This window comes from Podarcis cretensis (genome assembly GCF_951804945.1).
Source record: "Podarcis cretensis genome assembly, chromosome: 1".
Taxonomy (NCBI): domain Eukaryota; kingdom Metazoa; phylum Chordata; class Lepidosauria; order Squamata; family Lacertidae; genus Podarcis; species Podarcis cretensis.
In genome coordinates, this window is record NC_137170.1 from 98,193,570 (window position 1) to 98,221,568 (window position 27,999).

A 27,999-nucleotide genomic window follows, 5' to 3' on the forward strand; every position below is an offset into this window, starting at 1 on the left:
CGATGAAGGGGTGTCTCCTTTCGGCGGTCGACTCACTCCGGCCCAGGCGAGCGGGCTCTTGAGCCGAGTCAGCTGTGGGAGCGGAGCAGGCGGCGCTTGCCACCATCTTTGGCGGTGAGGGGCTGCGGTCGCGCGAGGGTCCGGCACACAGGTACTCCCACCCTCCCTCCCTCCCTCCTTCCGCAAAACTTGGGCTTCTCCGGCCGGGCTGGGCATGGCAGGAGCGCGAGAGGGGAGCCCCGAAGAGGCGGGTGGGAACGGCTTCGACGGGGACGCTGGCGCCTCTCCCAGCAGCTCCCTGTCAAAGCGCCCCACCAGCTAGCCAGGACCCCGTTTCTCCCTTTTCCCGGTGGGCAGAAGGGAAGCAGACCCGTCCTGAGCTGTGCCCAAGTGCACTTTTATTTCTCCCTTTAAGTAGCGTTGCAAAAGGGGGCTGCACACGCACACCCGGTCCTCTGCGTGTGTGGTCGGGGGCGAGGGCAATCTGCTGCTGTCCCGCCGCACCCACTCACTTCCAGGGGGTCAGGGAGCAACCGGGGTTGGCGTGTGTGTGAGTGTGTGTGTGTGTGTGTGTGTGTGTGTTTAAAAATCCTCCTGCTGTACTTCCTTCTTGGCCGCGGAGCCTGCGTGGGCGGGAGGAGCGACGCTATTTCTCCCCCGGCTCAGCTTCCCGACCACCACCCTCCTCTCCTCTCTGTCGGTGGGTTAAATGCCCTCTCCTTTCTCTGAAGTGAAAAATCCTGCTTTCCCCTGTCCCAATTTCTCTCTCTCTTTTCATCTAGTGAAGGAAGAGGTAGGATCCCCCACCCCACCCCCAGCTCTTTCCTCTCCTTCCCTGTAGTGAAATCTGTGGAATTCCCTGCCACTGGACTGCCTCTAGTTTTAAGGTAAAGGTAAAGGTACCCCTGCCCGTACGGGCCAGTCTTGACAGACTCTGGGGTTGTGCGCCCATCTCACTTAAGAGGCCAGGGGCCAGCGCTGTCCGGAGACACTTCCGGGTCACGTGGCCAGCGTGACAAAGCTGCATCTGGTGAGCCAGAGCCGCACACGGAAACGCCGTTTACCTTCCCGCTGGTAAGCGGTCCCTATTTATCTACTTGCACCCGGAGGTGCTTTCGAACTGCTAGGTTGGGATGCAGGTGGCGCTGTGGGTTAAAGCCTCAGCGCCTAGGGCTTGCCGATCGAAAGGTCGGCGGTTCGAATCCCTGCGGCGGGGTGCGCTCCCGCTGCTCGGTCCCAGCACCTGCCAACCTGCCTCTAGTTTTAGGTGTTTTGAAAATGAGGTTACACAGGTCGGCTAAGGACTGACCTGTCGCGGACTGTTGGTCATTGTGGCTTCTACTTGGACACATTCCCAAGTTCAGAGATAATATGCTTCTGAATGACACAGCACCTGGGAAGCACCACCACCCAAGTATTGCCTTCCTGTCTTGTTTGTCAGCTTTTCCCAAAGGTTGGCTAGTGGGCAGGAACAGGGTGCTGGGCTAGTCTGGCCTTCTGGCTGAACCAGCAGGGCTGTTCTTGTGTTGTGCTGTCCCCCCCCCTAATTTTTGTTTGGGGAGGAGTTGTATGTAGCACATGTGGTAGAGCATCTGCTTTGCAGGTTCATTCTCCCCCCCCCCCCGGTTCCAGGTAGGGCTGGGAAAGAACCCCCCCTCTGAAATTCTGTAGCACCACTTTCAGGTGTGAGACAACTTCCAAATTTATTTAGAGGCAGGGGTCTGTTTTTTATGCCTCTGTAACTCAGTAAATCTACTTCAAAACCTACAGTGGCACAGTACCAAAATGCCCCAAAATTATTATCATTGTTTTGTGACGTTTTGTTTGGTCCTAGTAAAAGTATTGCCCAACTTTGGATTCTGCAGTTGTTTGTCTTATGGGCCGGCATGGCTATATTTGTTACTCAGTAAATGCATATATTATCATATAACTTGGCAGTGCTGTGTCAGCAATAAGAAGAACCTGGCTTAACTTGCACAGAATATGTATGCCAATATATAGACACCCAGATGGAATATATGAACGTAAGCAACTATCTTATAGTAGAATGGACCACAGTTGGGCTTTCCTCCTTCATGTGTGAAGGTCTGAAATGGATCTGGTGCAAGCAGATGTTGAGGGTGAATCTTAATATGTATGCCTCTGTCCCTCTCCTAATTTAAGCTCATTTACCGGTACTTTCTTGTGAATGTGTAAATAGGGCTATAATGGAATATGGGATGTACATGACTCCTTGTTGGAAAGAAGCTGCACATTATCCTGTGTGCTGAATCAGGTGTATGGTTTCAGGAGGTGGTTTTTGTATAATATTTTTATGCATATAGGTGCTTTATATCTTAAAAGTATAAACAGTTGTTGAATATCAACATTGACTTGCAGCTGTCTGTTTCCTTGGCAGGCATCAGCTTTTCTTTATTGGAGTAACACGTTTTATTTGTTATTGATGGATCTGAAGTACATGTGATTTAGGCAAACACAGGGGCAAAGTTTATTTCAGTACAGCATTTGGAAGTGGCTCTTAGTGGCAGTGTCCTAGTTAGTAAACATTTCCAATCTGAAAAAAATTACCATCAAACTCTAGTAATTTTGATACTGAATTAAACAAAATTTAGAATTCCTCTCTAGTTCAAAGTGTATATGGTATTATTTCCCATTCAAAGAAAACTGGATGTTTATTTATGGATGAGCCATTTCCTAACATGCTACCATACTCAGTATCCAGAGCTGAATATGGGGCTATGCAGATATAGGAGGCTTGATTCCTTACTGGCTAGAGTGTCCAGAAGAGCAAAACAAGTTTAGTCCCCACCACAATGGTAGCCAATTGTTTGTTTTCCTTTTTGTTATGCTCTCACTCATAGCTCTGGGAAAAATATGCTGTTGCAGTAGAACAGTATGACCATAGTTGCAGAACCTGCTCACACTTAGCATCTAAGTCACTGCCATTAGCGACACTACTGGGATCTTGAACATCTTTAACCTTCTAAAAGTAGATGCAGGGTTGCAAGAGATGAGAGCAATGGGTTCCTTAGCTCCTTCACTTAATAAGCAAGCAAAGCAATAAAAGTAATACCCAAGTGCCACGTTGATGAGGAAGAAAAGTGAACCTTCTAGTTTGACAGAGGTTCCTTTCCTTCTACTTGGGGTTTGGGGGTTATATTTGGTTTGAAGAAACCGGTAGATGGGCATGTGCCACCTGAAGCATTGGCTTGAATGCTAGATTGGAAGGTGGGCAGTGAGATCGGCAAGAACTCTTTTTTTGCAGGTCAAACTTGGCATGCCTTTTTCCTAGTAGTGATTCATGATCATGTGTGTATGCAAATGTGTGGTGATTTAAGATACATAAAGAATGGATTTTATTTAACCACAAAGTAGGTATCATAATTGTAAAAGCATGGTTGTGTAATGGTTAAAAAAGAGAGACTAAAATGTGATTGACGTTAATTTGAATGCTGAGAACTTCAGAACTAATGCCAAGTCTTCAGAACTAATGCCAAGTCTTCAGAACTAATGCCAAGTCTTCTTACTTATTTAGACATTTGACAACTAGTTATACCAGTAGTGTTACAGAGAACACTTTGATGCCACGACAGTAACATATCCAGGTAAGAATGAAACAATAGAGATTTACAAAATCAGTTCATATTGTCTGAGCACGTTACATTTTTAATATTCAGCACACCACTTTCTTTAATGTAATTTGGGCAGATATAGCATGGTTTGAGTACTGAAGCTTGAGGCTTTGGGAAAGAGAACAATTCCTTTTAAATCGTTATAATAACATTTCAATGTTGCTGCTATGAAACCCTCCATCTGTATCTCTCTTAATTAGAAAGATAGTCAGTTTATAGATGCAGTTTACACTGCCAGTTTACAAGTCAGACACTCAGAATTGGTGATGAAAAATATCCCTACTGGCTGAACACTTAGACTGCAATCCTCTACTTGCTTTCCGGGCAGTAGGCACCACTGAACTCAGTTCCGAGTAGACAGTATAGAATTATGCTGTTAGGTTAATATAATATGAAATATTTGAAAGATATTTCAAATTCATATATTTGCATAGAATGAATTTATTTACCTTGGTCCTTAAAAGACAAAATAGTGCCTTCTTTATTGTCGATCTGTCAGTGGACTATAGGTGGAACCAGTAAATCCTTATGGACCAATATGTAGTTAACTACCTCGTCATTTTTCAGTAGCAATGGTTTCTTTAAGTCTTGCAAGTATAGAAGGCTGCAGAATTGTTCAACCAGTTGCTATGGTGGTGCCGTGATTGTGTACATTATCCCTTTGTGAGGTCACCAAGGCATCATGAACAAGGATTACTGGCAAAAATGAGTCAGCTTTTCAAGGTTGTTGACCAACTTTATCAATATTTCATGTTTCATTAAATTAAGAATAGATGTTAAGATATTGATTCAAATTTGTTGAAAGTGAATGTACAGAATGGAGTTAAAAACCTATGCATTTAGATGTGCTCAGACATGTTACCAGAATGTTTTTATGAGTGTTAATTTACAAAAATTGGCATGATTCATAACAAATGGTTACTAATTTGCTGTGTTTTATTATTATTTTCCTTTATAAATGGTAAATATGAATTTCTTTGAACAGAGTTTTATTATAACGCAATGAACCTATTAGTGCAGCAAAAGGAAAGAAAGATATGGAAATAAAGTCGCATGTCATAGGACTCTGGTTGAAGTCATTTTTTATTTCAGCGGTGAGCAAAAGATACTTGCAAGCTCAAGTGTGTTCAGTATTCTGCCATACAGTACATACTGTGTATTAATACATCCTGGATAATCTAATCCTGTAATGAAAGGGGTGAAACATTTAACAGGTCAACATCTTATAAAGCATTACTAAGCAGCACAGTTGCTAAGGATTGGTTTTTCTTTTGGTTTTTTTCCAGAAACATCACAAACCCATAGATAAAAAAATATGATCCTTGAGATATGTCTGTCAGTTCAAGAGGTGAGAAATATATTATCATGCCATGACTGTTTTTAAGAATGTGTTTTCACCATGCAATAGCTGTCTATATTAAAAAAGGAAAAACGTGCATTAAAACCTGTGGCTCCCACACCTCCAAAATGATGAGACCTGAAACTCAGTTTTATAGTTTCCTTTAGTCCTTTGATTCAGTTTTTATATAGGTACATTACTACACTACGCTATGTTTCACACATGGTATATTTTATTCATTATTGGAAGATTATTTTGAGGTTCTCCTATGTTGTGGTTATATTTATCTCATAATTTTTTTTAAAAAAAGCTGTGTCTATCTTGGCAAACATCTGTAAAAATCTTTAAAGTATTATTTCTGATAGCACTCTGTCTTGCTGTCTCTGTCCAGCATGGTTTGTGGGCTTGACATGTTGCACTCTGATGTCATTGTTGTTAAAAGGCTTCTGCTCTCCATTTCTGCCTGAACCAGGAATTTACAGTCCATCTATGCTTCATTTCTGCTGCCCTTTACTGAGCTGCGGCTGCTGTATTATGATTGAGGTTATTTGTGTTGGGTATGCTTTGTTTTGTTTTGACTTTCATGCTTGTTTTACACAGAGCCAGCCTTCTACACACACTGCTGACTTTCTTAAGTGAAGGATGTGGGGAATACTTTGATTGTGGAACAGGTGTGTGCATAAGCTCAAATGGCAAACATAAAGCCTGGTGGCAAAGTTAGGAAAGCGTAGTCTCTTTATAGCCCTTGACACCCTTTATTTCTCTGTTTTTTTCAGGAGGCAGCCTTCACCTTAACATGATGCCATGAAACTTGTCAGAGTCCAGCTATTATTTTAACTTTAAAAGGTTACTGAGCAGGTATGGAAATTGTCCCGTGTATAGCTGGTGATACTTAGCATCCTTATCCAAACACATTGTTATCAATGCAGTCAAACCTTGTTTTGTGGACAAGATCCGTTCCGGAGACCTGTCCACAAGCCGAAAATGACGCACGTCGAAGTGCCGCATCTGCGCATGTGCAAGCGGCAAACCCGGAAGTAGCCCGTTCCGGTACTTCTGGGTTTGCCATGGAAGTTTGCTGAGGCGGACGCAGAACGAGGTTTGACTGTATAATAAAGCAAACACGGATTAATTCAATTTCTTCTGTCAAACAAAACCCAAGATAGTTGTGACACAAACATAGGTGGAGGTTGTTTTTTTGAGGGGGCTAGGAATTACAACTAGCAGATTTATTATTTAAATGTCAGCTAGTTGACAAATCCCACTTTGCGACCTCATTCACATGACACAGTAAGCCAGATTATGGTTTGTAGTCATTTTGTCCCTGCCTGCTCTTTTTTATTCTCTCATTGTTCTGAGCTAGGTCAAGGTATGACTTAGCATGTCCAAACCAGTGATTGTGGTTAAGCTGTTTCCTTGCTAAACAGGAGCTGCAGCCAAGAACAAAGCCAGCCCAGTGTATTGTAACTGTATAGTTTATAAATGTGACTTCAAAAGCCCACTTCCGTCAGTGATTCCATTGTTTTGCTATTGGCTGTAATCCTAGTATACTTACAAGGGCACAAGTAGCCCTCTCTTTTTCTGCTAAAGAAACACCTGCTCCCATTTTTACCTGCCTGTGTCTTTCTCCCAAGTGCCCCACACCATCAAAAGTGAAAACTGAAATCAGCTGATAGGGAGTGGTGCCTGAATCTTTCCTTTTTATTGTGTTTTTTTAAAAACACTCTGGGACCAGGGCCCAACACCAGTAGCAAAACAACATTCCCATGGATTGACCACGTTTTTAACAGAAACATTAGCTGAAAGAGTAATAGGCCAGTTGTAATAAACTGCTTCCTGTTTCATTCCTGTGGATTGGTTATTAGTTGACATTTTAGGTGTCTTATTATTTGAGTTTGTGTCCCATCCAGATCTGGCGCACAAAGCTATCTATTTAAAAACTATCTATTTATTTATTTGTTGCTGCCATAGATTACAAATGGTGTGGATTTTTATCATGAACCGGATGAACCCACAGAGCAGTTCTCCCAGTCAGCGTAGGCGCATGGCTCTTGGAATTGTCATTCTTCTCCTGGTTGATGTGATATGGGTTGCTTCTTCTGAACTCACTTCGGTAAGTGTGTCTTGGGGCTCATCCATCCCTCTTTACCTTTGCTCTGCATTTCTAGGCACAGCTCCAGGCTGTTTTACTTGTGAAAACCTGCTCTTTACTGCTGAATCAGAGCAAACAGCAATCTGTGGAAAACTCAAATTGCTGTTTGCTCCGATTCAGTGGTAAAGATCTGCTATTCCTGGGGAAAGTGGCAGGACAAAAAGATAAAACTTTCGGACACGAACCGGGAAAGCGCAGGCTTGTGGCTAGAAAGCGCGGGGCAAAAGATAAGTGTGGACAAGCCCTTTGTGATGTCAGAGTGTATTCACCTTAATGTAGTAGCACAGCATGCTCAAGGGAGAGCAATTAACACTCACTCCATTAACTTTGTACAGTGATCTTAGTACTTGCTGCTAGAAGCAGGTTGACTGGTTCTTGGTGAGCAGCTTTTCATACCTGACTAGCTACATTTCTGGTCCTGCCTGAAGCCTTTCCCAGCATTTATGCTGTCACGAATTATAATTAAATTCAATTAATCTTGCCAGTTCTGTTTCATAATTCCAAATCCCCTAGAATTATGACTTTTAAACAGCAAACACTTAACAAAACACAGTCTTCCATAGATATGCTGGGGCCCCAATTTTTCGTGCAGGAATTCCTAAACTGGGAGAAGAATTGTAGCTTTCAGGGATTCCTATAATAATATGAAGTTGAATGAAAATGTTTGAATAGGTGACAGTGTAGAGATGAAGAAATTCATAGATCCTTTTGATTGGATATAGAAATCACTGCCTTAGGGTAGCAGTTCTCTCTATATGCTAAATCTCTGAAGGTGGGCTTAGCAAAGTTTATGGGATCATTCTTAGGATGTCTATATCCGTTACAATAAAGTGAAAATCGATTCTCCTCTAGCAGACTAGGGCAGCATACATGGGATTATCTCATTTTTACTTCACACCCACCTTACGATATAGTTTAGGTTGAGAGAGAAGTGAGAGGCTCAGGGTCCCCCACTGAGCTGTGTATGGTAGTTTAAGCCCAGAATTGTCTAAGTCAGAGAGTCAATTTCCTAAAACCAGGGTGGGCAGCCTGTGACTCAGGGGCCATGTTTGCTTCCTGTCTTCATTTTATGTAGCCCGCTACAGGTCAATTTTTTTCCCCATCAGAGTTCCTTCCTTCATGCTTTGTTGGATCCTTATTTTCACTGGCTTTTAAAAATGGTTGGTTTCTGTGTCTATGTAGTTTCAGAACAATTGGAAGGGATGTTAATCATTTGATGAAAATAAAACTGGTGTGTTTTCTTTGCTTTGCTTCCCTCCCTGATCGTGTGGTTTGAAGAGCGCATCGGCAGGCTTCTCTCCCTTTTCTCTGCAGCCTGATGGAATGGCTGCCCGTAGGTGAAAAATGATTTTAGTTTCATCAGCCGCTGACAGCAGAACACATTGGTAGGGTTGTGCTGAGTCGGAAAGGAGTTACTTTCAATTCCCACGTATATAGGAGGAAACCTACATATGTAATTAAAACCCCATCAATCCTGTGAGGTTTACTTCTGAATAGACCAGTATAAATTTGTTATCTTCATCAGCTGCAGAGTGGAGGAAAGAGGCGATTCCATCACACCTACTGAGCAAATAGCTGCCTTTTAGCCTACTTAGCTGTTCATTAGGCTACCTGAACTGTTTCCATCCTCATTTTGGTGCCTCCCATATCCCCTTTGCGTCCTGACTTTCAAATTGTAAGCCTAAGGGTAGGAGCGTGTTTTACTGCTGATTTTCTTAAGTTACTTTGGGAGCATTTTGAGCTGTGATGGAGTGTGTTTGTAAATATTTTAAATATTTTTTTTAGCCAGAGTAGTTGACCTCCAAGCAGCTTGTGAGTTCCTCCTGTTTTCAAAGGACTGTGGTCTTCCCTCCCTAGGTGTGGGGAACAAGTACAAACGTTTTGTAGCTTATCTGTATTTCAGATTTTGGGAGCAGGATAGTATTGCAAAGTCTGTTGCTCATTTAGCTTCTGATGTAGTCAGGTAGGTTGCAAGCTGCCATTCCTGCGCAGCACAACTCAATCCTCTTATCATGTCCCTCTGTACTTCCTCCCTTCCCAGGAGTTGATGCTCTTGACATCAGCTGCCCTGCAGAAGGTTCCACCTCAGCTTTTTAGACTATTTCTGCTTTCTATCTAACATAGGTAGCCATTGGAATGCCATCTTCTCAGGTCTGTCCTTGAATCTAACCCACAGCAGGTAAAAGTTGCAGGGGGCCAGAAGCCTCATACCAGAACACCATACTGCCATGTGCTAGAACAGTTTCCAACCCCAATTGTTAGCTCTCTTGGCTGGTGGTGTAGTGGGCAATCCTGAGATACACCCCCAGGAACACTGCATCTCTTCTCTTCCTTTTCCAGGATATGTAGCTTTTTCTTGCTTGAACTACACCTCTGCTCTTTTTATGTCCGTCCACTGCAGGGGGCTAACTGGTGGACCTCCAGATGTTGTTGGACTCCAATCATCCACAGCCAGCATGGCTAATGTTCATGGTGGATGGGAACTAGTCCAGCAACATCCAGAGGACCATATGGTAGCCCTCCCAGGGTCTGTGACGGTCAAGAAATTTGAAATAGTACCAAAGAGTTGATCAGTAAGACTATTCTGGTCATATGACATGCCTTTCATTTAACCATCTTTCTTTCCTTCCCTTTGCAGTATGTTTTCACTGTGTACAATAAGCCGTTCTTCAGTACATTTGCAAAAACATCCATGTTTGTTCTTTACCTCTTGGGATTTATTGTTTGGAAACCTTGGAGGCAGCAGTGCACACGTGGCCTTCGCGGCAAACATGCGGCTTTTGTAAGTGTCTATTTTTCCATTTAATAATTTTGCCATCACGTTGGCTTCTGTAAATTACACAAAATCAAAGCTTATGTTGGAGAGGGAATCCTGCATAAACTAGCATAAGCTAAACCCCCAGATGTTCAGTGAGCAAAATAATGCTTTCATTAGTCTAACATTTCAAAGTGAATCATTGCATAAACAGAAGCAGTAATTGCATCAGTAATGCTTCCTAGTGGAACTGAAATGGAATAAATGATATAAAATTTAAGATGTGCCTAGAATCAGTGGCTTATATTTTTTGCTATGTTCTGCCAGTTTTGAAATGTTTTTATTAACCTATTTAAAACAATGTCAGTAAATGTTTTGGGGTTTTTTTGAGATTTATTTCTCTTGAACTGGTCTACAAAGATTCAGCAGAGTTTTCTCTTTTGATAAAAGACAGTGGCAGTGGTGGTGGTGAATGAATTCTTTATAACACCCATTTTTCATACTTTCCAGATTGTATTTAAAAAGCTGGGAATTGGTTAGCTAATCCATGTTTCTCAACAAGACATAGCTAATTCATCACCCTTAGACTCTACTAGTGAGCTGGAAGCATTTCTACCTTGGCTGAAGAGTGCTTTCTTGATGAACAGAGAACAACACAGCACATGAATGTGGAAACCCATACTAATAACACTGCAAATCCTTTGATCTCTGATGGAATAGTTGGGATCCCACACATTGACTGGGTTTGCACAACACACAGTAACCCAAACTATGGCTTATCATGACCACACAAGCATGCCAGCTTCCAGAGCAGAGATTATGCCCTCCTCCCTGTTCCCTTTTACTGCCACTCTGAGCTAATGGTTTGATATAGCATGTTGTCCAAAGCAGGACTCGTTCTTAAGCTCTCTGCTAACCATAAGCTTTTGAAGATGGGGAAGGTTTTGAAGATGGGGAAATCACCTTCCTCCTCTGGTCTGTTTTTAACATTTTGGATTGGACAGGAAAGCTGGAAGCACAGGAAAATGATAGATGCTGTGTTGTTTTCCTATTCCTCTCCACTTTGAGGCCTGATGGACAGAATAGTAAAGGGTACAGTGTGAAAGTTTTAGGTAAACAAGGACTTCAAAAGCCCTCTTCCTCAGTTCTGGCTTGTGGTTCCCAAATATTACTTATAAGGTCTGAGATTGCAGAGTGATCTTGTGAAAGTTTGACTACTTATAGTTAGCTCTTAAGTTGTTTGAAGAGGAACTGTTCAAACAGGAAACTTTAATGTTTTATAAAACTAGTTATTTTGTATAGTTGCTGGACTAAAGTTAATTCAGGCTGCCAACTAATTCCTGGATAATCAAATGAATTTTTTTTTATTTGTTTTCGACTGACCATAAGTTTGGCTGGTATTAAGCGTATTCCAGAAAATAGGCTATCTGGGGAAATCATACAGCTGGTGGTTGGCAGTCCGTTTAATCAAGAGAACCCTATCACACTGGTTTTGTAGAACTAATGTGTTTCTCTGGCCCTTTCTTGGAATAGGCTTCATGCCAGAATAGACTTGGCTTTGAAGCTGCAGCAGCTTGCAACTAGCCTAGCAGCAAGCCAAGGGGCAAGAATGGAGATAGATCTGTTTTTTCTTCACCAGTGGGCTAGTCTTCCTGAGTTCCATCTCACCTGAAGTTATTGACGACAGTGTCATCAGTGTGAGCTCCCGTTGCTCTGTCCCAGCTCCTGCCAAACCTAGCAGTTCAAAAGCACGCCAGTGCAAGTAGATAAATAGGTACTGCTGCGGCGGGAAGGTAAACAACATTTCCATGAGCTCTGGCTTCCATCACGGTGTCCCGTTGCACCAGAAGTAGTTTAGTCATGCTGGCCACCTGACCCGGAAAGCTGTCTGTGGACAAACGCCGGCTTCCTCAGCCTGAAAGCAGGATGAGCGCCACAACCCCATAGTCTCCTTTGACTGGACTTAACCGTCCAGGGGTCCTTCACCTTTCTTTTTTTTAACTTCAGTGTGGAATGTGTTGTTTTTACTCTACACATTCATTGTAATGTCTCAGCTGAATTTTAAATGTTTAGTTTGCAGATGCTGAAGGCTATTTTGCAGCCTGTACAACTGACAATACTGTAAATAGTTCTTTGGTAAGTTCTCTCTCATTTAAGTGATTGTAATGTTCTGTGCGGCAACAGTAGCAGACAGCAGGGTGGGACAGTGGGGCTCTTACCTGACCTCTCTGTAGATCCATTTGCACAACACCAACCTCCCCACTGTCTTGTCCCTCCCACTCTCCTTCCCAGGAAGCAGCCGTGACCTACCTCCCAGGAGGTCAGATAGGTCCTGCTGCCCCTCCCTACCATCTACTACTGTGTGGTAATAGCTATTCATGTCTTGTCTGTTTTTAATTAGTGCTGAAAATAAACACAGAGCTCTGAATAATGCCATTTTAAATAGGAACCAGATTAGGGAAAGTAAACATATATGGCATGTGAGCAAAAATGAATCTTATTTACTAGGGAATGTTATGCTTGGCCCATGGAATTATTAAATACATGTGGTTCAAGCACTTCAGTCACTCAGTTATAGTTAAACATTGTTTGCTTAAAATGCCATCATGTAATGCAAGATAAAGATATACACACACAGCCTTATTTTTTCAATATGAAGAATCTGCGGCAGGTATAAAAAGCAGTGAAGTGCCCAGGTGGAAGATTTCTATGGCCATGTTGCATTATCTTAATTTGTCTACAACTGTAGCCTATATTGTATAGGCACTCTCTCATAAAGTTGTGGCTGAATATCCAAAACAGTAGAATCTATAAGGCCATCTTCAAAACACGTAGTTAAGCATATTATCTGTCCTTCCCTGGAAACTCATTAGCGACAATCAATAAGGAGCAGAAAAAGGCAAAGTTGAAATACTTGCGCCGGGCAGACATCCGCAGCGTGGTGAGCCCTGCGGGAGTTCCTGCGGGGCTCCCCACGCTGCGGATAGCAGCCTGCCGCCCGGCGCGCGGGATGCCCTGAAGCAGAGCACCCCGCGCGCCAGGCAGACATCAGCCAGCCCCACAAGCTCGGGGGACAGCGGGGAGGCGCAGCACCTTCATCCCGCTGTTCCCCGACCTGGTTTTGGGGGGGAAATAAAGGGGAAAAATTTCCCCCCCCCCAAAAAAAATTAGGTGTGTCCTATGGGACGAAAAATACGGTACCTAAAAAAACAAACCACCAATTAGAGTTAAAGTCATTAATCCATCAATCCAAGGGAATGTAGTACTCTGCTACTGGAAATATCAGAACAAGTATTTGAATTCTCCCACATATTTCATTTAAAGAAGGAGGGATACACAATAGGATGTTTTATTTACCTTAAATGGTGAAATGCAGCTCATTTTCTTATCATATGTTCCTTCTTGCTCTTTTTGGTTAACAGTTTTATCGCAAGTTAGCAACTTGTGCACATTTACCTTGCAGTTGGTCCAGCTGTTTTGTACATTGTTTTGTATTTGTATATTGTAGTATACATTAAATCAGTTTATGTCCGCATGTACTCAGTAAACATACATAGGATTGCACTGTTAGTAAATTTTATTTTTGGGGGGGTTTTTTGTTATTATTTGGGTGTGTGTTTTTTATAACTTATGATAACTTGGAACTCATTATGTTGCATTTCAGAGTGAACCATTATACGTTCCTGTAAAGTTTCATGACTTGCCAAGTGAAAAATGTAGCAACACTAACAGTGACACTGAAAAAAGTAAGTAAATGCTTCAAAATGTCAAAATATAGTTTTCTGTATCAACTTATAAATATTTATGTCATGTTGAAAGTATGAAAGCAATGTTTCCTGTGTTACCTAAAAACCTGTGTGCCCACATGGCCTGAAGTACAGTATTTTCTAAATATGGTAACAGGTAAAGATGCTCAGTAGTAAAATAGAGATAATCTGTTAAGATGCTTTTTTACTTTTAATTTTTTAAAATATCGGAGAATTGACAATTACATCAATTTTTGGACTTCATGCAGAAGGCAAATGCTAAAATTAACAATTGACAAACACTGCATTGGAGAAGGGAGCATATCCCAAGTTTATTTTTTGTGTGTGTGATTTCACAAATTCAGTGGAATTTTCAAAATTCAGTGGAATTTTGAAAAAATATAGCACATTATAATTTTGGGAAACTGAAACTTAGCAAATACAGCTTGCTATTTTTGCATGTTAGCACAAATTGGCTGCATGTTATGGTAAGCCATAGTTAATAGCTTTTCATAAACCCACAGAAGGATTCCACTTCACTTCTCCCCTCTGGCTAATGGCAGAAACATACCACAATCCCCGATTTAGCGCTATGTCTGAACTGGTGGTTGTGGTTTGTTTCACTCAAATCAAAGTTTGCTCTTGGTTAACATCCATAGCTTGCTTAAGCAAAACAAATCCCCCACTTGGACATCACACAATGATTGGCCATCATGTGCAAGGTGGGCCTCTTTCTCTTTGTTGCACAATTTGATCTTGTATTTATTACAAGGTGGCCAAACCATTGTAATGTGAACATCCTACGACATGACAGGTTTAGCCAATTGCTGCCAGAGGCATTACTGCAGCCTCAAAATACAATAGTGTGTTCTAATATAGATTCTATATGTGCCCCCTAGTGTATGTATTGCAATGTGGATTTAGTCCTGAGATTATGTTGGTTCCTTTTACATGCATTGATCTGTATGTGATGAATGAAAGTTGAACAACACAGTTCAGTTGAAGCCTGGGAAATCATCTTTGCTGTAGATCAGTTTCTCTAAGAAACAAGTACATGGGCCTAGAAATAGACTAACAGGATTTTGTAACCAATGGCTGTTCTAAGCCTTTGGTTGGTTTTACCACAAGATGGTGTACTAGCCATACTTAAACTAGCTTAAAGACAAAGTTGTAATATTAAATACTTAACTTTGCCCTTCTTCTGAGAACATGTTTATGGAAGGCATCTTCCATAAAAGAGAAGTAGCTGCACCCAAAGTGAGGAAGCCTGGCCCGTTCCTTAAATACAGTGAATATGTTTAATGGCGATAGAAACTCTTAAGGCCACAATTTTCAATTACCGTATTTTTCGCTCTATAAGACGCACCAGACCACAAGACACAACTAGTTTTTGGAGGAGGAAAACAAGAAAAAAAATATTCTGAATCTCAGAGGCCAGAACAACAAGAGGAATCTCTGCGCAGTGAAAGCAGCAATCCCTCTTGCTGTTCTGGCTTAGCAATCCCTCTTGCTGTTCTGGAATAGCTGTGCAGCCTGCATTCGCTCCATAAGACGCACACACATTTCCCCTTACTTTTTAGGAGGGAAAAAGTGAGTCTTATAGAGCAAAAAATACGGTACATCTCTTCTTTTGCGCCAAATGGATAGTCCATGTTCCTGACACACACAAACCATTTTGCTCTCATAAAACTAACTGTGCAAGTAGTTAAACATGGGTTCATACTCTGAATTGCAATTTGGGAGTCTTGGCCTTATCTTGAGGATTATTATTTTTGTTCCAGTCTGCTACGTATAATAATGACCTGCACCACTCTTTTCCCCCCTAAAGCTCCCAAAAAGCCTCGTGTAAGGTTCAGTAATATTATGGAGATTCGACAACTCCCATCAAGCCATGCATTGGAAGCAAAGCTGTCTCGTATGTCTTATCCAACAGTTAAGGAACAGGATTCAATATTAAAAGCTGTAGGGAAGCTTACCGCATCTCAAGTAGCCAAAATCAGCTTTTTCTTTTGCTTTGTGGTATGTCACCTATTCTTTATTAAGTATTGTTTCTAAATATATATTATTGGGAAGTTGGTTATTTTGTATTCTTTTTGCCCTATTATTTATATTTTTCTTTTTGAAGGCTTGACTAAAAATAGAATGGATCATTTTGGGTGTTGAGCCAGTCATTATATTTTGTTCATGCCATTTAGAGAAAGGGATGATCTTTGGGGGCTGTCTGCTCATTAATTAATTGCTTATAACTGATTGACTTTAATTGTGGTTGTTTACAAAAGACTTCACCACAGGTGACTTATTGCAGGGGAGAGAGTTTACAATTTAATAAGCAGAAGTTGTCATTCATCATTAAAAGTAAAGGCTATCTTTAACGTTTTCATTCTCTGTTGCAATAATTCACCCGAATGAAAAGAGCTTCAAAAAATGTGATTTTCACTTTCAGTTCCATTTACCAACACTGATTAAAATTGGCCACCACCAATCTGGCAGATTAAAGTTCCAGCTATAATAATTTATCTCTAGCCACATTTTGAAATAAAATAAAAATCTACTGCATCTTACATTCTAGATGATGGTTTTGAATTTAAAGATAAAAGAGACATTGAAGTATTTTCCATTTCACCACTAGCACAGCAGTGTTAAAAATTATTAGCATTATAGATAGGTGGGACAGACTCCTGTGACCTTTTGGATCTAAAGCAGTGTTGCATTTAGTTTCGAAGTGTATTAGACATTTATATGTACATTTAGTTGATTTTAGTATTTATATATATTATTTAGAATTAGGATGTATATTTGCAGACTTGATTTGTTGTTACTTAACTTATTTCATATGACTGTATCTGGTAAAGTTGGGAAATATGTCTAGCAGTTTCCAAAGAGGAACTTGAGAGCCATGGGACAATCATTTCTTTCATTGTTTTCAACAAATAGCATGTGATGTGATATGTATGCAATGTTTCTTTTGAACTACGGAGAAATATAGTGGCCCTAATCCTGATAAAGTTAGTAGCCTTTAATTTAATCATGGCTTAATTTGTCCCATGAGACTTAAGTCCAATTGAAACGAATGAACTTTGAGCATAATTTTCTCTTTCAGGTTTGGAACTAATATGTTGGTATTTTGATAGTTCCAAGCATTTTATATGTCCATTATGTTCAAGGTGTTTTCAAAGCAACAACTAAGTGTCTGAAAGTATGTGAACCATCATTGTTACTTCTAGAATGTTTATCTACTTTTCTTAGCAGCTGCAAACCATTACGACAAAATTCAACATCGTATGAGCAGTTCTTCGCTTGTGCAACAGAGCTTCCTCTCCTCCACCCACGCCCTCCATCTGCTCCAGAGGATTGGGGATCCTCTGGAGTAGATTTAGGAGGATGGAATGAAATGTGAATTCCCATTGCATGAGCGGAAGTCTGTCCTGCTTGTGCACACACCATTGGATTTCACACTTGGTATATAAAAAACCCGAATTATTTTTTCATCTAACTGCCTAAACCTTTCATTTCCTCTTAATATAAATTGAAGCCCTCCTACCTCCCAAGCATGCTCTCACTATATAGGCAAAGACCTGATTAACCTTTTGGGTTTATTTTTAATGGTTTGTGAGTTTCTTCTAACTTTTTAAAACTAACACATGTCGTTTAATCTCCTAGTGGTTCTTGGCAAACTTCTCTTATCAAGAAGCGCTTTCGGACACCCAAGTGGCCATCGTTAATATTCTGTCTTCAACGTCTGGTAAGAAATGAAACTTATAGAAAAAACTGTTGATACACTTAATTTAGCAACTACAATTCAATAAGTTTGATCCAACTCACTGCATGTTTTAAGAAGGACATTATTCTATATTTTTGGTTGCAAAACTATACCTGATAATTGACTTTTTTTCTTTCTTTCTCCTCCCCCCCCCGAACTTCAAGTGCCTTTTTCTGTTAAAAAACCAACCATGTCCCACGCTCAAATTGTATTTCTACAAGCCCAGATCAAGTAAACAGAATTTCCTCTAGCAATTTATTTCGTGGCCATTCTTTAAAAGATGCCCTGAATGTTTTCTAGAAAGCTGGGATGCACATTTTGATAACAATGAATCATTTTTAAAATGCTGAGTAGGAGGGGATTCTGGTTATGTTCTGAACAGTCCCCCACTCGCTGGCAACTCAGTATTGGCTCAGCATGAAAAGGCAACATGAACAAAGGACCCCGATAACACATAATCTTTATTGTATATGAACCTAATAAGAGCTAAAGGATTAAATACTTATTAGAGAAACCACCTCATGTAGTCATGCAATCTGTATGCTAAATAATTAATTGTGCTAATAGGGAAAGTCTTACTCAATAAAACTTTGAAATAAAGTGGTTTCTTTAAAAAAAATACATTTCAAATAGTTTCAGTTTAACTCATACCATATAAATATTTGCTCTCCTTAGATTATTTTAAAAGCAATGGTGCTATATTTTAAAAATTAAAATGATTTTCTGTTTAATTTGGTAAAAAATATGTGTTATTAATTTAGGGGTTTTTTGTGATATTCAATATTAGCCATAGTATTAGACCTATTGAAATCAATAGACATAACTTAATTAAGTCTGTTGATTTTGTAGAGTCTCCTCTGAGAATAATATTGGTTATTGCCATTGTGTTAGACCCAGGCTACTACTGCTGCGGTCTGAACCATGTCTACTCAGAAGTTAGTTCTGTTTAATTTAGTGGTGTTTACTCCTGGGTATAAGGAGCTAGGGCTGCAGTCCTAACCTCACTTACCTGGAACTAACCCCCATTTAATTTAGTAGGACTTACTTCTGAGTACACATGGTTAATAACATTCATTCATTCATTCATTCATTCATTCATTGAATTTATATACCACCGTATACCCGGAGGTCTCAGGGCGGTTCACAATAAAAATCACAATATATAACATCAAAAATAAAAATAATCCAGTAACATCCCCCGCAAAATAGCCTCCTTTTAAAAAGGTATAGGATGTAAGTTAGTAACAGCTAGATTCCACCAAAATTAACTTTTCTACATTTATTTCAGTGGGGCCTAAGTGAGACTAACTTACTTTGGATCCCAATCAATTTTCTTCAACATGTTTTTCAGTGTGTTTTCATCTGGTAAAGTGGTTACAGTATTTCTTTGTATTGTGTATTCAATGTTTCCCCCCAAAAAATCTTAAATTCTTTTTTTCCACAGGATTATTTACCTTAATCCTAGCTGCAGTGTTTCCAAGTAACAGTGGTGATAGGTTTACCCTTTCAAAATTGTTAGCTGTCATTTTAAGGTAAGAATATAGACTCCTTAATCTCCAATTTTCTTCTCTCCTACAGGCTTGAATTTTCTTACATTCTTCTAGATAGCTGGATTTAGTAGTGCAGGTTTTGTCACTATTTTTAGGTGCAGCAGATCTTGAACAGCTGTAGGGGAAATAAGTTTGCAGAATACCTGCTCAAATGTTGCTCCTGTTCTGAAAGTTGGTCTGCCAATAATTGCTCATAGCCCCATTTTGCAGCATGTAACACAGGATTAGAATTGTCACTGAGTCCTAACCTGAGCTGCTTTGTGTTACTATGGCCAGGTGAACCTTGTTAAATCAGATGACTGTGTGAAATTATCTAATATTAACTTTTCCATAGGGCATTTGGATTGTCTAGTGTACTTAGTTATGAAAATGTTCACATATTAAAATAGCTTATACTTCATCCTAAGGGCTTCTCTACACATTCAGATATATGTGTATACTTTCTATAAATAAGAAATATAAGAAAATTATATTTGTTTTTGATTATCTGAACCATTATGATGCTTTGCTTTTCAAAGCATTGTTAATCCTGGTTTATATAATTCTGAGTGACATAGCAAAGAATGAATACAAAATATTAATATACTTATCTCATAATTATAGATAGGCAATCTTTTTAAGTGATTTCTACACAAAATGTCTTACTAAACTCAGCTCAAACTATAATACTTTATTTCTCAAATAGCATTGGAGGCGTTGTCCTTGTGAATCTGTCTGGGTCTGAGAAATCTGCTGGAAGAGATACAATAGGTACATTTCCCAAAAAATCTAATTATTATTGTTTATTGAAACAGTACAGTACAGTACAGTAGACATTACTGTACATTCTTGAGACAGGAACTACAAGAAAATAGAATGATTTTTTTATCGTAATATCATGTACGGATTGCAGTTGTAGAATCAGTGGTGGCCAAACTTGGCCCTCCAGCTGTTTTGAGACTACAACGCCCATCATCCCTAGCTAACAGGACCAGTGGTCAGGGATGGTTGGAACTGTAGTCCCAAAACAGCTGGAGTGCCAAGTTTGGCCACCACTGCTTTAGATGATATCCACTGTCCTCCAAGGGAATGTCTCTGAATGGAATGGGAATTCTCCTTCTCCCACCTTTAGTCCCTTGCATCCTCTCTATTCTAGATTATTTTGGGGAGCGCTCTAGAACAGATGGTGTGGGGCCACATAGGGAACTGTAGTCAGAAGTAGAGGAAGATCCATTCTGCTCAGGATTAGATTAGGCTGTCACCCTTTTATGTTGTTTTGCAATGCTTTCCCTTTTTGCTTCATATGGTTTGTTTGTTTGAGTATAAATGAAACATCTTAACAGCATGTCAACTTGTAAGAAATTCAGTCCATAGTATAGCGATTAATACTTTTATTTTAACACAAGTTGTGTGGCTTTCTTCTCCCCACCCCCAATCTACAGGGTCCTTGTGGTCTCTTGTGGGAGCTATGCTTTATGCAATCTACATAGTCATGATAAAACGAAAAGTAGACAGAGAAGACAAACTTGATATACCAATGTTTTTTGGTAAGAACAGAACTTGAAACTATACTATTTTCTGTTACCAAGTCTTGCTCACTAGGATCCAGTTTTGTAAAAATGTACAGGCAGCAACCGTTTTAGGCACATCCACTTGATGCGCAACCGCTGATGTGCAGGTCCTTTTGGACCTGGAAGAGGGCAGAATTGTCACTGCCTTTTCCTTTAAGAAACCTTAAGGGCAAATGTAGACAGGATATTGAATTGTGTGAATTTTCATGAAATGCTTATACAGCTCCTCTAGACCAGGTACAGTCTTAGCATGTCTTTTCTGCCCATAGTAGAAAGGATACCCTACCCATAAGTATCTCCTCTTGTTCTAGCACACACTGCTAGTGATGTGCTTTAATCAAACAGTGAGGGTATACCTATTTTAATAAATAAAATATCTAATTCCAGGTTAGAGGACTATCCTAGCAATTCTACTTATTAATTTTTTTTGAAATTAATCCTGTGAATTTCATGTGACGATTATCTACCAAATGAATCCTGTAAAGAGTCTGACATACATATATACTAGAGAAGTAGTGAAGTTCAAGAGAAGTTCACTACTGTAGAGATACGTTTAATTATTTTGGCTTTGTTGCTAACACTTTATTATTCTGGGTTTTTGCAGGTTTTGTTGGTTTGTTTAATTTGCTGCTGCTTTGGCCAGGTTTCTTTTTACTCCATTATACTGGATTTGAGAACTTTGAATTTCCCAGTAAATTAGTCCTTATGTGCATTGTCATCAATGGCCTTGTTGGAACCGTCCTGTCTGAATTTCTCTGGCTGTGGTATGTGCCTAGCTCTGATTCATTGTTTTATATTAATATCAGGTAGCTATTAAGGAGTCAACAAACGAGGCTGCATTTTACCGAAAGAGCTAGGACTGTTTTTTACAGGGCACTGGTTATTGCAAAATACTGTGTTAAAAGTTATCGACACAGATATATTTTGTCATCACCAAGAAGCATTAAATTTCATTAAGTGGAAGAAAGACTATGTATGTAATGCAGCGCTGAAATTCCTGGCTCAATAAGCCATGATAGGCATGAGCTGCATCTACCTGCCTCCCTTCCCCCTTTCACATGAGTTGCAAAGCAAACAAGTATGTAGCTTCCCATGATGTGCAATTTGGGAACTATGGTTAAGGTCTTACAAACAAATCAAGGTTAGGCACTAGCTTTGAACCAGAGTTTAAAGGTGATGTATGAATCCCAGCTTGTTTGCAGCCACTTAGGACTCAGCTTACAAGTCATGCAAGGCTGTGCTTAAGAGCTAAATCCTCTCTTTCTTTCTTACTCATGCAACCAGAGTAGCAAAGGCAGGTGCACTCTGTTAGTGTATATATTAGCTTATTAAGGCAGGGCTCTGCTTGTCCAGAGCAAGTGACCATTGACCCTCAGGCTATTGCCAGAGTTCCCCAACAGCCAGTTGGGAAGCTTCCAGCACAACGCTGTGAAATGTGCACTCTTTCTCTCTTTAAGAAGCCATCTGAGTCTGCAAAAGTACTGTGAATTAAACCAGGTACATGTCAGTGCTGCGGCGGCAGCATATGCAGTTCAGTTCTCATTCTCTGCCCAGTCTCATTGCGAAGAAGTCTCAGTTCTTGGCTGGGAAAAGGTTCTAGGTGGTAGTAATGGGAGAGAAGAGGAGCTTCATGGAGAAATAGTCAGAGGGAAATATGTAGGTGCTCTGTGTTCATGTGCAGCTTTGAATCTTATCTGTTGTATGTAGACATTGTTGTATAATTTTTCTGTGATCATCAACCCTGAGTAGGTATCAAGGGGCTGAATAGTGCAATGGCTTTTTGATTACCTAAAATAGTTTCCTTTGAATCAAATTATAAATGTCCAGTTTGGAGGATCAAGGTCTTGGTATCCATGTTCACTTAGGCTGCAAACCTATACCCATTTTCCTTGTCCTTGGTAGGGCTTGCTTTCAAATAGACACACTTAGAATTACAGTGTTAGTCTCTCACTACTTAATGAATCCCTTGATAATGAAAAGTCAAATGTGTGGACTGTCTATAGTGATTTGGTTTGTATTGAATACAGATGATGCAGGTAAATAGTAGTGAGATGCATTAGTTAATTGATGATGACTCGTAAAGATGTGTGAGTCCTCACTTGATTCTGTAATCATTGAGTGAACTGCAATTGGTAGTCCAGTGAAATACTTTCTTTCCTGTAGGACTAGTGTTGGATTGGAAATACATTATACATATTAACACTACTTGAGTTGGGCCACAGCTGGGAATTATGATATTTATTCATTTTTGAAAAATAGATGATTTCAAAAGTAAAAACCTGGAATTTGTTAGTTAAATTTAAAAACCATGAGACTTGAGGTGTAGGGTATGTGTGAAACTATTGAGCTAGTCTTTCTCTATTTGTCTTCTGATTTTGGTGCAGTTTGTGTTCTCAGTTTTGTCTGCTCAGCTAAGTAAGGTTACAAATATTTATATTTAGAGTTTCTTTGTATTATTATCCATTTTCCAAGTGCTTTGGCTTTCAGAAATGTGTTTAGCAGGCCACAACAGGTCCACAAATTATGCTTATCCATGGTGTATACAACAATGAAACTTGCTTCTACACTTCCCTTGTTTAGTTTTTAAACTCAAGTGTTTTATATTTTAACATTTTCTTAGGGGCTGTTTTCTTACCTCATCACTGATAGGCACACTTGCTCTGAGCCTTACAATACCTCTGTCCATAATAGCCGATATGTGCATGCAAAAGGTAATGTATTTTATTATTTTTATTATTATTAATGACAATTGTAAGAACTGCCCTGGTTAGGACTCTTAGCAATGTCACATGACTAGGGAGAATTAAAATAGCTGTGGTAGGGAGGAATAAGTTGTACTTAATTGCAAGTGACTGCTTTTGCTTCTCCAGCAATATCATTTAATGTTCACTACCTTAAATACAACCTTCTCTTTTTATAAGGTGAAATAAGTGGGTGGCTTTTTTAAAAAATGGAGGGGGGGGGATGTAATGGGCACGTTCCTTGCAAGCTCACTGATCACATAGGGCATAACAGAGGCCTGTTCCTTCCTCCCACCTATCTAGACACATAGAAGTGCCACCAGGGCAATCCAGGACATGAGATGTCTCATTGTCTTCCAAGCTCATATTTCTTGACAGAGCAAGGGCTGCATGAGAATGCGGGAGGCACACATGGGCCACCCATTTTCCAGGTTTCTTGGTGCCTGCGTTTGCAGAGCAGGGAAATGGAGCTCTCTTGTCTCTTTCTCAGCCTCTCTGCACAAGGGCATGGAACCTGCTTGGTCACTGAACCAGTGATTAAGCTTTTGAGTCTTTATATACCTTCTACAAATAAGACGTTTCCTAACTTGCTAGAATTCTGTATTATAGGAATTAGATCCTGATTACGTGGGTAGAAGGGCTGTATAATTTTGTATGGGTTTAGAAGCCTCAAAGGCAGGCATAGGCAAACTCAGCCCTCCAGATGTTTTGGGACTACAACTTCCATCATCCCTAGCTAACAGGACCAGTGGTCAGGGATGATAGGATTTGTAGTTCCAAAACATCTGGAGGGTCGGGTTTGCCTATGCCTGCTCAAAGGTCTTCAAAGGTTTGATTTTTCATAGAAAACCCAAGAATGTTGGTGGTTCTAGTTAAAATAAAAGGAGTTAAAAGTGCATGTCCGCATTGCAACATGTCTCCATCATGGTCAAGCTATCATGTCATTGCAGAGGATTTAGTCATGCTTGCTCTTGTAGTTGCCAATGAAAGCCTTGCTGGAAACATGCTTTGACTTTATCCCTCATTGCTGAACAGAATAAGAAATGGTGCTATAGTAGTTAGGGGTATTTGTCCATGAACAATAAGTTGAGTTAAGTTACCAGCTGTCAGAAATAAGATTACTTTTAGATACAGTTCAGGTTTAATTCTACAGCAGGAAGGATTTTATTGAATCCAGGTAGTAGTTGCTGTTTTTCAAGTAGAGGTGCAGAGATCCTATAGGAACATGGGTATTTTGACAAATGAAAATACTCTATCAGTATGTCAGGGACACAGCAGGAAAACTGTTTAAGTAGATGGCATGAGAAATACCTAAATTACTTGATGAATGAAGCATACGGCAGGTTGTATTTTAGCCTGTCACAGTGGAAGTGTTGTCTCATTTTCATATTCATTTTTAATGCTGGTAGAATTTGCCCTCGTTGTGACACTTTCATTCTAAAGTGAGACATTTCCAATATAGTGTGAGATTAGCATTTGATGCAGCTACTAGTCTCAGCTGCTAACAAAGGCTTTGGATTGATGTCCAAATAACTTGCACAATTCAGACCCACAAATTAAATAATTCATGCTTCTTTCTGCTGTATCCAATGCTGAAATGCTTCTGATCCCTAGTCTACAATGTTTCTTCCTTTGTTTTTTACCTTTCCCCTACCCACTGGCTTTAAGGTCCATGAACTACAAAACAGGTTTTCCCACTTATGGCTCTGTGGAGCTAGGTGGCAGTAGCAAAGTCTTGGCATTGCACGATGTACCTAGCAAGAAGGAAGCAGCAACAAAGAAAGATGGATGCCTGGGTGGAAAATTGGCACAAAACTCTTTCTTCTTCACAGTGGCTGTGTTTGGACGTATTAGTGAAATGCAGTTTATTGTTCCAGGAATGAGCTGCAGTAAGCTTAAGGCTTGCACACTCTTTCTTCTCTGCTCCAGCAAGGAGAGGAGATTGGAACAGGCTAGGAATCTGGCTTGATTCAACAACCATAGTTGAAATTAACTGAAGTTTAACTTTGGTTAATCAAAACTGGAAGCAAAAGCTTCCAATCTTCTCGTGGCTGATTTGAGGGCAGTTCCTGGTCCAGCTGCAGCTCCCCATGACACAACCCAAGCTGTTGAAACGGGACCCATGTGCCTCAGCTGAGACATTTGGAGGGATCTTAACCACTGAGCCTCTTGGGCTTGCCGATCAGAAGGTCAGCAGCTCGAATCCCTGCAATGGGGTGAGCTCTCATTGCTCAGTCCCAGCTCCTGCCAACCTAGCAATTCAAAAGCATGCCAAAGTGCAAGTAGATAAATAGGTACCGCTCTGGCAGGAAGGTAAACAGTGTTTCCATGCACTCTGGTTTTGGTGTTCCACTGCGCCAAAAGCAGTTAGTCATGCTGGCCACATGACCCGGAAAACTGTCTGTGGACAAACGCTGGCTCCCTCGGCCTGTAAAGCGAGATGAGCACCGCAACCCTAGAGTCGTTTGCGACTGGACTTAACTGTCAGGGGTCCTTTACCTTTACTTTTTAGAGGAGAAGGAAGAAAACTAATTGTGTGAAACAGCCTTTCAACCTTTTGGGATGCAACCAATATTTTTTTAAAAAAATTGATGAGTCCAACTTTTAATCAAATATGAGTAAAAATTAGTTGACTGAAACACTTGGGCTTCTGATTTTGTAAACTGAGTAACTCCATTTACTTGCATATAAATAGTGTATGTGATAACATTGGCAGCCATTCCAAATAAAGTGCCAGTATGAGATGGCTACTCCTATTGCTGTGTTTTAAAACCTTACACAGATCTACTCCATCTAGGAAAATGTTTTCCAAGATTTCTCTAATGACCAAATACCTTCTTCCTTTACTCCACTTTTACTATTGGTGGAATAGCAAATTGATATTTTAAAAGCAAAATGCTATCCTTGTTCTAATTTCAGGTCCAATTTTCTTGGTTATTTTTTGCCGGGGCAATCCCTGTATTCTTTTCATTTTTCATTGCAACTCTCTTATGTCACTACAACAACTGGGATCCAGTGATGGTGGGAATTAGAAGAGTTTTTGTATTCATTTGCAGAAAACACCGTATTCAGAGGTGGGATCATTTCTTTACAGCTTTATCTCTTTCCATTCCTACATGGACTTCTTTTGATGCATATCTTTATTATTCCTTTGTTTTGCCACTGTTGATGGGGGTGGGCAGGTGAAAAGGCAGTTAGGGCACCTGCACTTTTAATAGTTTTACAGTACAGAGAATATAAACAGATGTATCTTGCATGAGTTGAAATTCCCCCTTCTACACAGCTATGTAAGGAGCATGAAACTTCATCTACACGACTTTGATTAGTTTGCATGATCTGGTTTCAACTGTCTGAAATATATGTTCTCATTGGACATTGTTCTAAATTCTTAAATTATTACTCTTTTATTACAGCATACTTTTCTCAACAGTATTCTAGTTTGGGAAAACATTGTTCCACTGACAGTCTTTGAATTGCTCATTTTACAGATAATCAAGGCACAAATAATTCTTAACATAAAACTTAGCAAGGACATTGAGGAAAACTATGTATATAAAAAAGTACAAATCATTTATATTTTTTACAAAGTAACCCCTGACAAATAAACAACTATCAAAATGATCTGATAATTAAGCTGTTCTTTTTTTATAAACATACTTTTCCTTAGTACACATTTTAGTTATCAATTTAATTTTAGAGCCAACAAACGTGGAGTGAAGAATGTAAAAGGGTTCTAAACAAAATGCTGTGCATGACAATTTCTCGTCGAAGTCAAGATATTTTCCCTATCAGGACTAGCATTATAGATGTGCCTGTCTGCTTTTCATAATGCTGTGTATAAATACAAATTTCACAATCTGTATCATTTTGTAGAACATCTGACGAAAGTGAGCAATGTGAAAGTCTCATTGCCATGCACAGTGTTTCGCAAGAAGATGGAGAAAATTGCTGTTCTTAGACAACAGGTATGCACAATTATAAAAAAAGTTGTGGGTTACATCTAAGTTATAAAAAAGAAATGTATTACGTTATCAACATGAAACAGTTCCCATCTCCTTACTTTTGGAATGTTAATAATAAGCACAGATGTTATAGAGCCGGTTATGTATGCCAATTGATGACAACAATTGCAGCAGCACAACTTCAGAGAATCTGTGAGCATCAGTTTTAATAGTGGTTTAACTTGTAAAGTTTCTAATGTTACATTGTTTGTTTTATTTAGCATAAAAACATTTATCATTTAATATTTCAAAAAAATTCTTATTAAGTGGTGTGCAGTCTAAAAAGCATACAAAAATCATGAAAACATGAAAACAAAATTATGTATGTGATTTAATAATTTGATAACCATGAGAAAAGACTTAATAATCACAGGTACTTCATAATCGCACTGCCAGATATGCCTGTCCAGGTGTAAGTGCATGAATAATTTAAAATACATTTATTTCCCAATAATCCTTCTGCTTCTTCTTTTATGTACTAAAATGCTGAACAGGCTGCTATGTAGTCAGATCCTTAGGTTTATTTAATCTATAGCAGCATGATTAGTTAATGTAGGTTATAAAGTCCAGTCAAATAAATGCAGAATGTTGTATGTAATAAACTAATAATACTTTCCCCATTTCTTCAATAGTGCAAGATGGAAAAATAACTCAGCGAAGAGACAATCTCCTGGAAAGTCCTTATGGAATCATGTTTCAGTGCCTCTTCTGAATCTTTAATTGTTTCAGTTCTTTTGAAACTTAAAAATACTCTCTCACTTTCTCAGTTCCAA

At 39.7% G+C, this 27,999-nt stretch overlaps 1 protein-coding gene across 5 annotated transcripts; it reads left to right on the forward strand.

Annotated features, from left to right (window-relative positions):
* Positions 1-13: 13 nt before the first annotated feature.
* On the forward strand, positions 14-27,999 carry SLC35F5 (solute carrier family 35 member F5). Of its 5 annotated transcripts, XM_079993993.1 has the most exons (19): positions 14-151; positions 3,536-3,605; positions 4,919-4,980; positions 5,572-5,642; positions 5,748-5,829; positions 6,943-7,084; positions 9,762-9,905; positions 11,952-12,014; positions 13,543-13,624; positions 15,453-15,643; positions 17,285-17,366; positions 18,829-18,916; positions 19,620-19,684; positions 20,356-20,460; positions 21,089-21,248; positions 23,105-23,195; positions 26,145-26,299; positions 27,099-27,190; positions 27,859-27,999. In XM_079993993.1, exons 6-18 carry the CDS (start codon positions 6,950-6,952, stop codon positions 27,181-27,183), a joined length of 1,446 nt encoding a protein of 481 aa, XP_079850119.1. In that variant the 5' UTR covers positions 14-151; positions 3,536-3,605; positions 4,919-4,980; positions 5,572-5,642; positions 5,748-5,829; positions 6,943-6,949; the 3' UTR covers positions 27,184-27,190; positions 27,859-27,999. The 5 variants fall into 5 exon arrangements, 4 of the variants coding, with proteins under 4 accessions (XP_079850119.1, XP_079850120.1, XP_079850122.1 ...); XR_013843182.1 differs by lacking the exon at positions 26,145-26,299; XM_079993994.1 differs by lacking the exon at positions 5,572-5,642.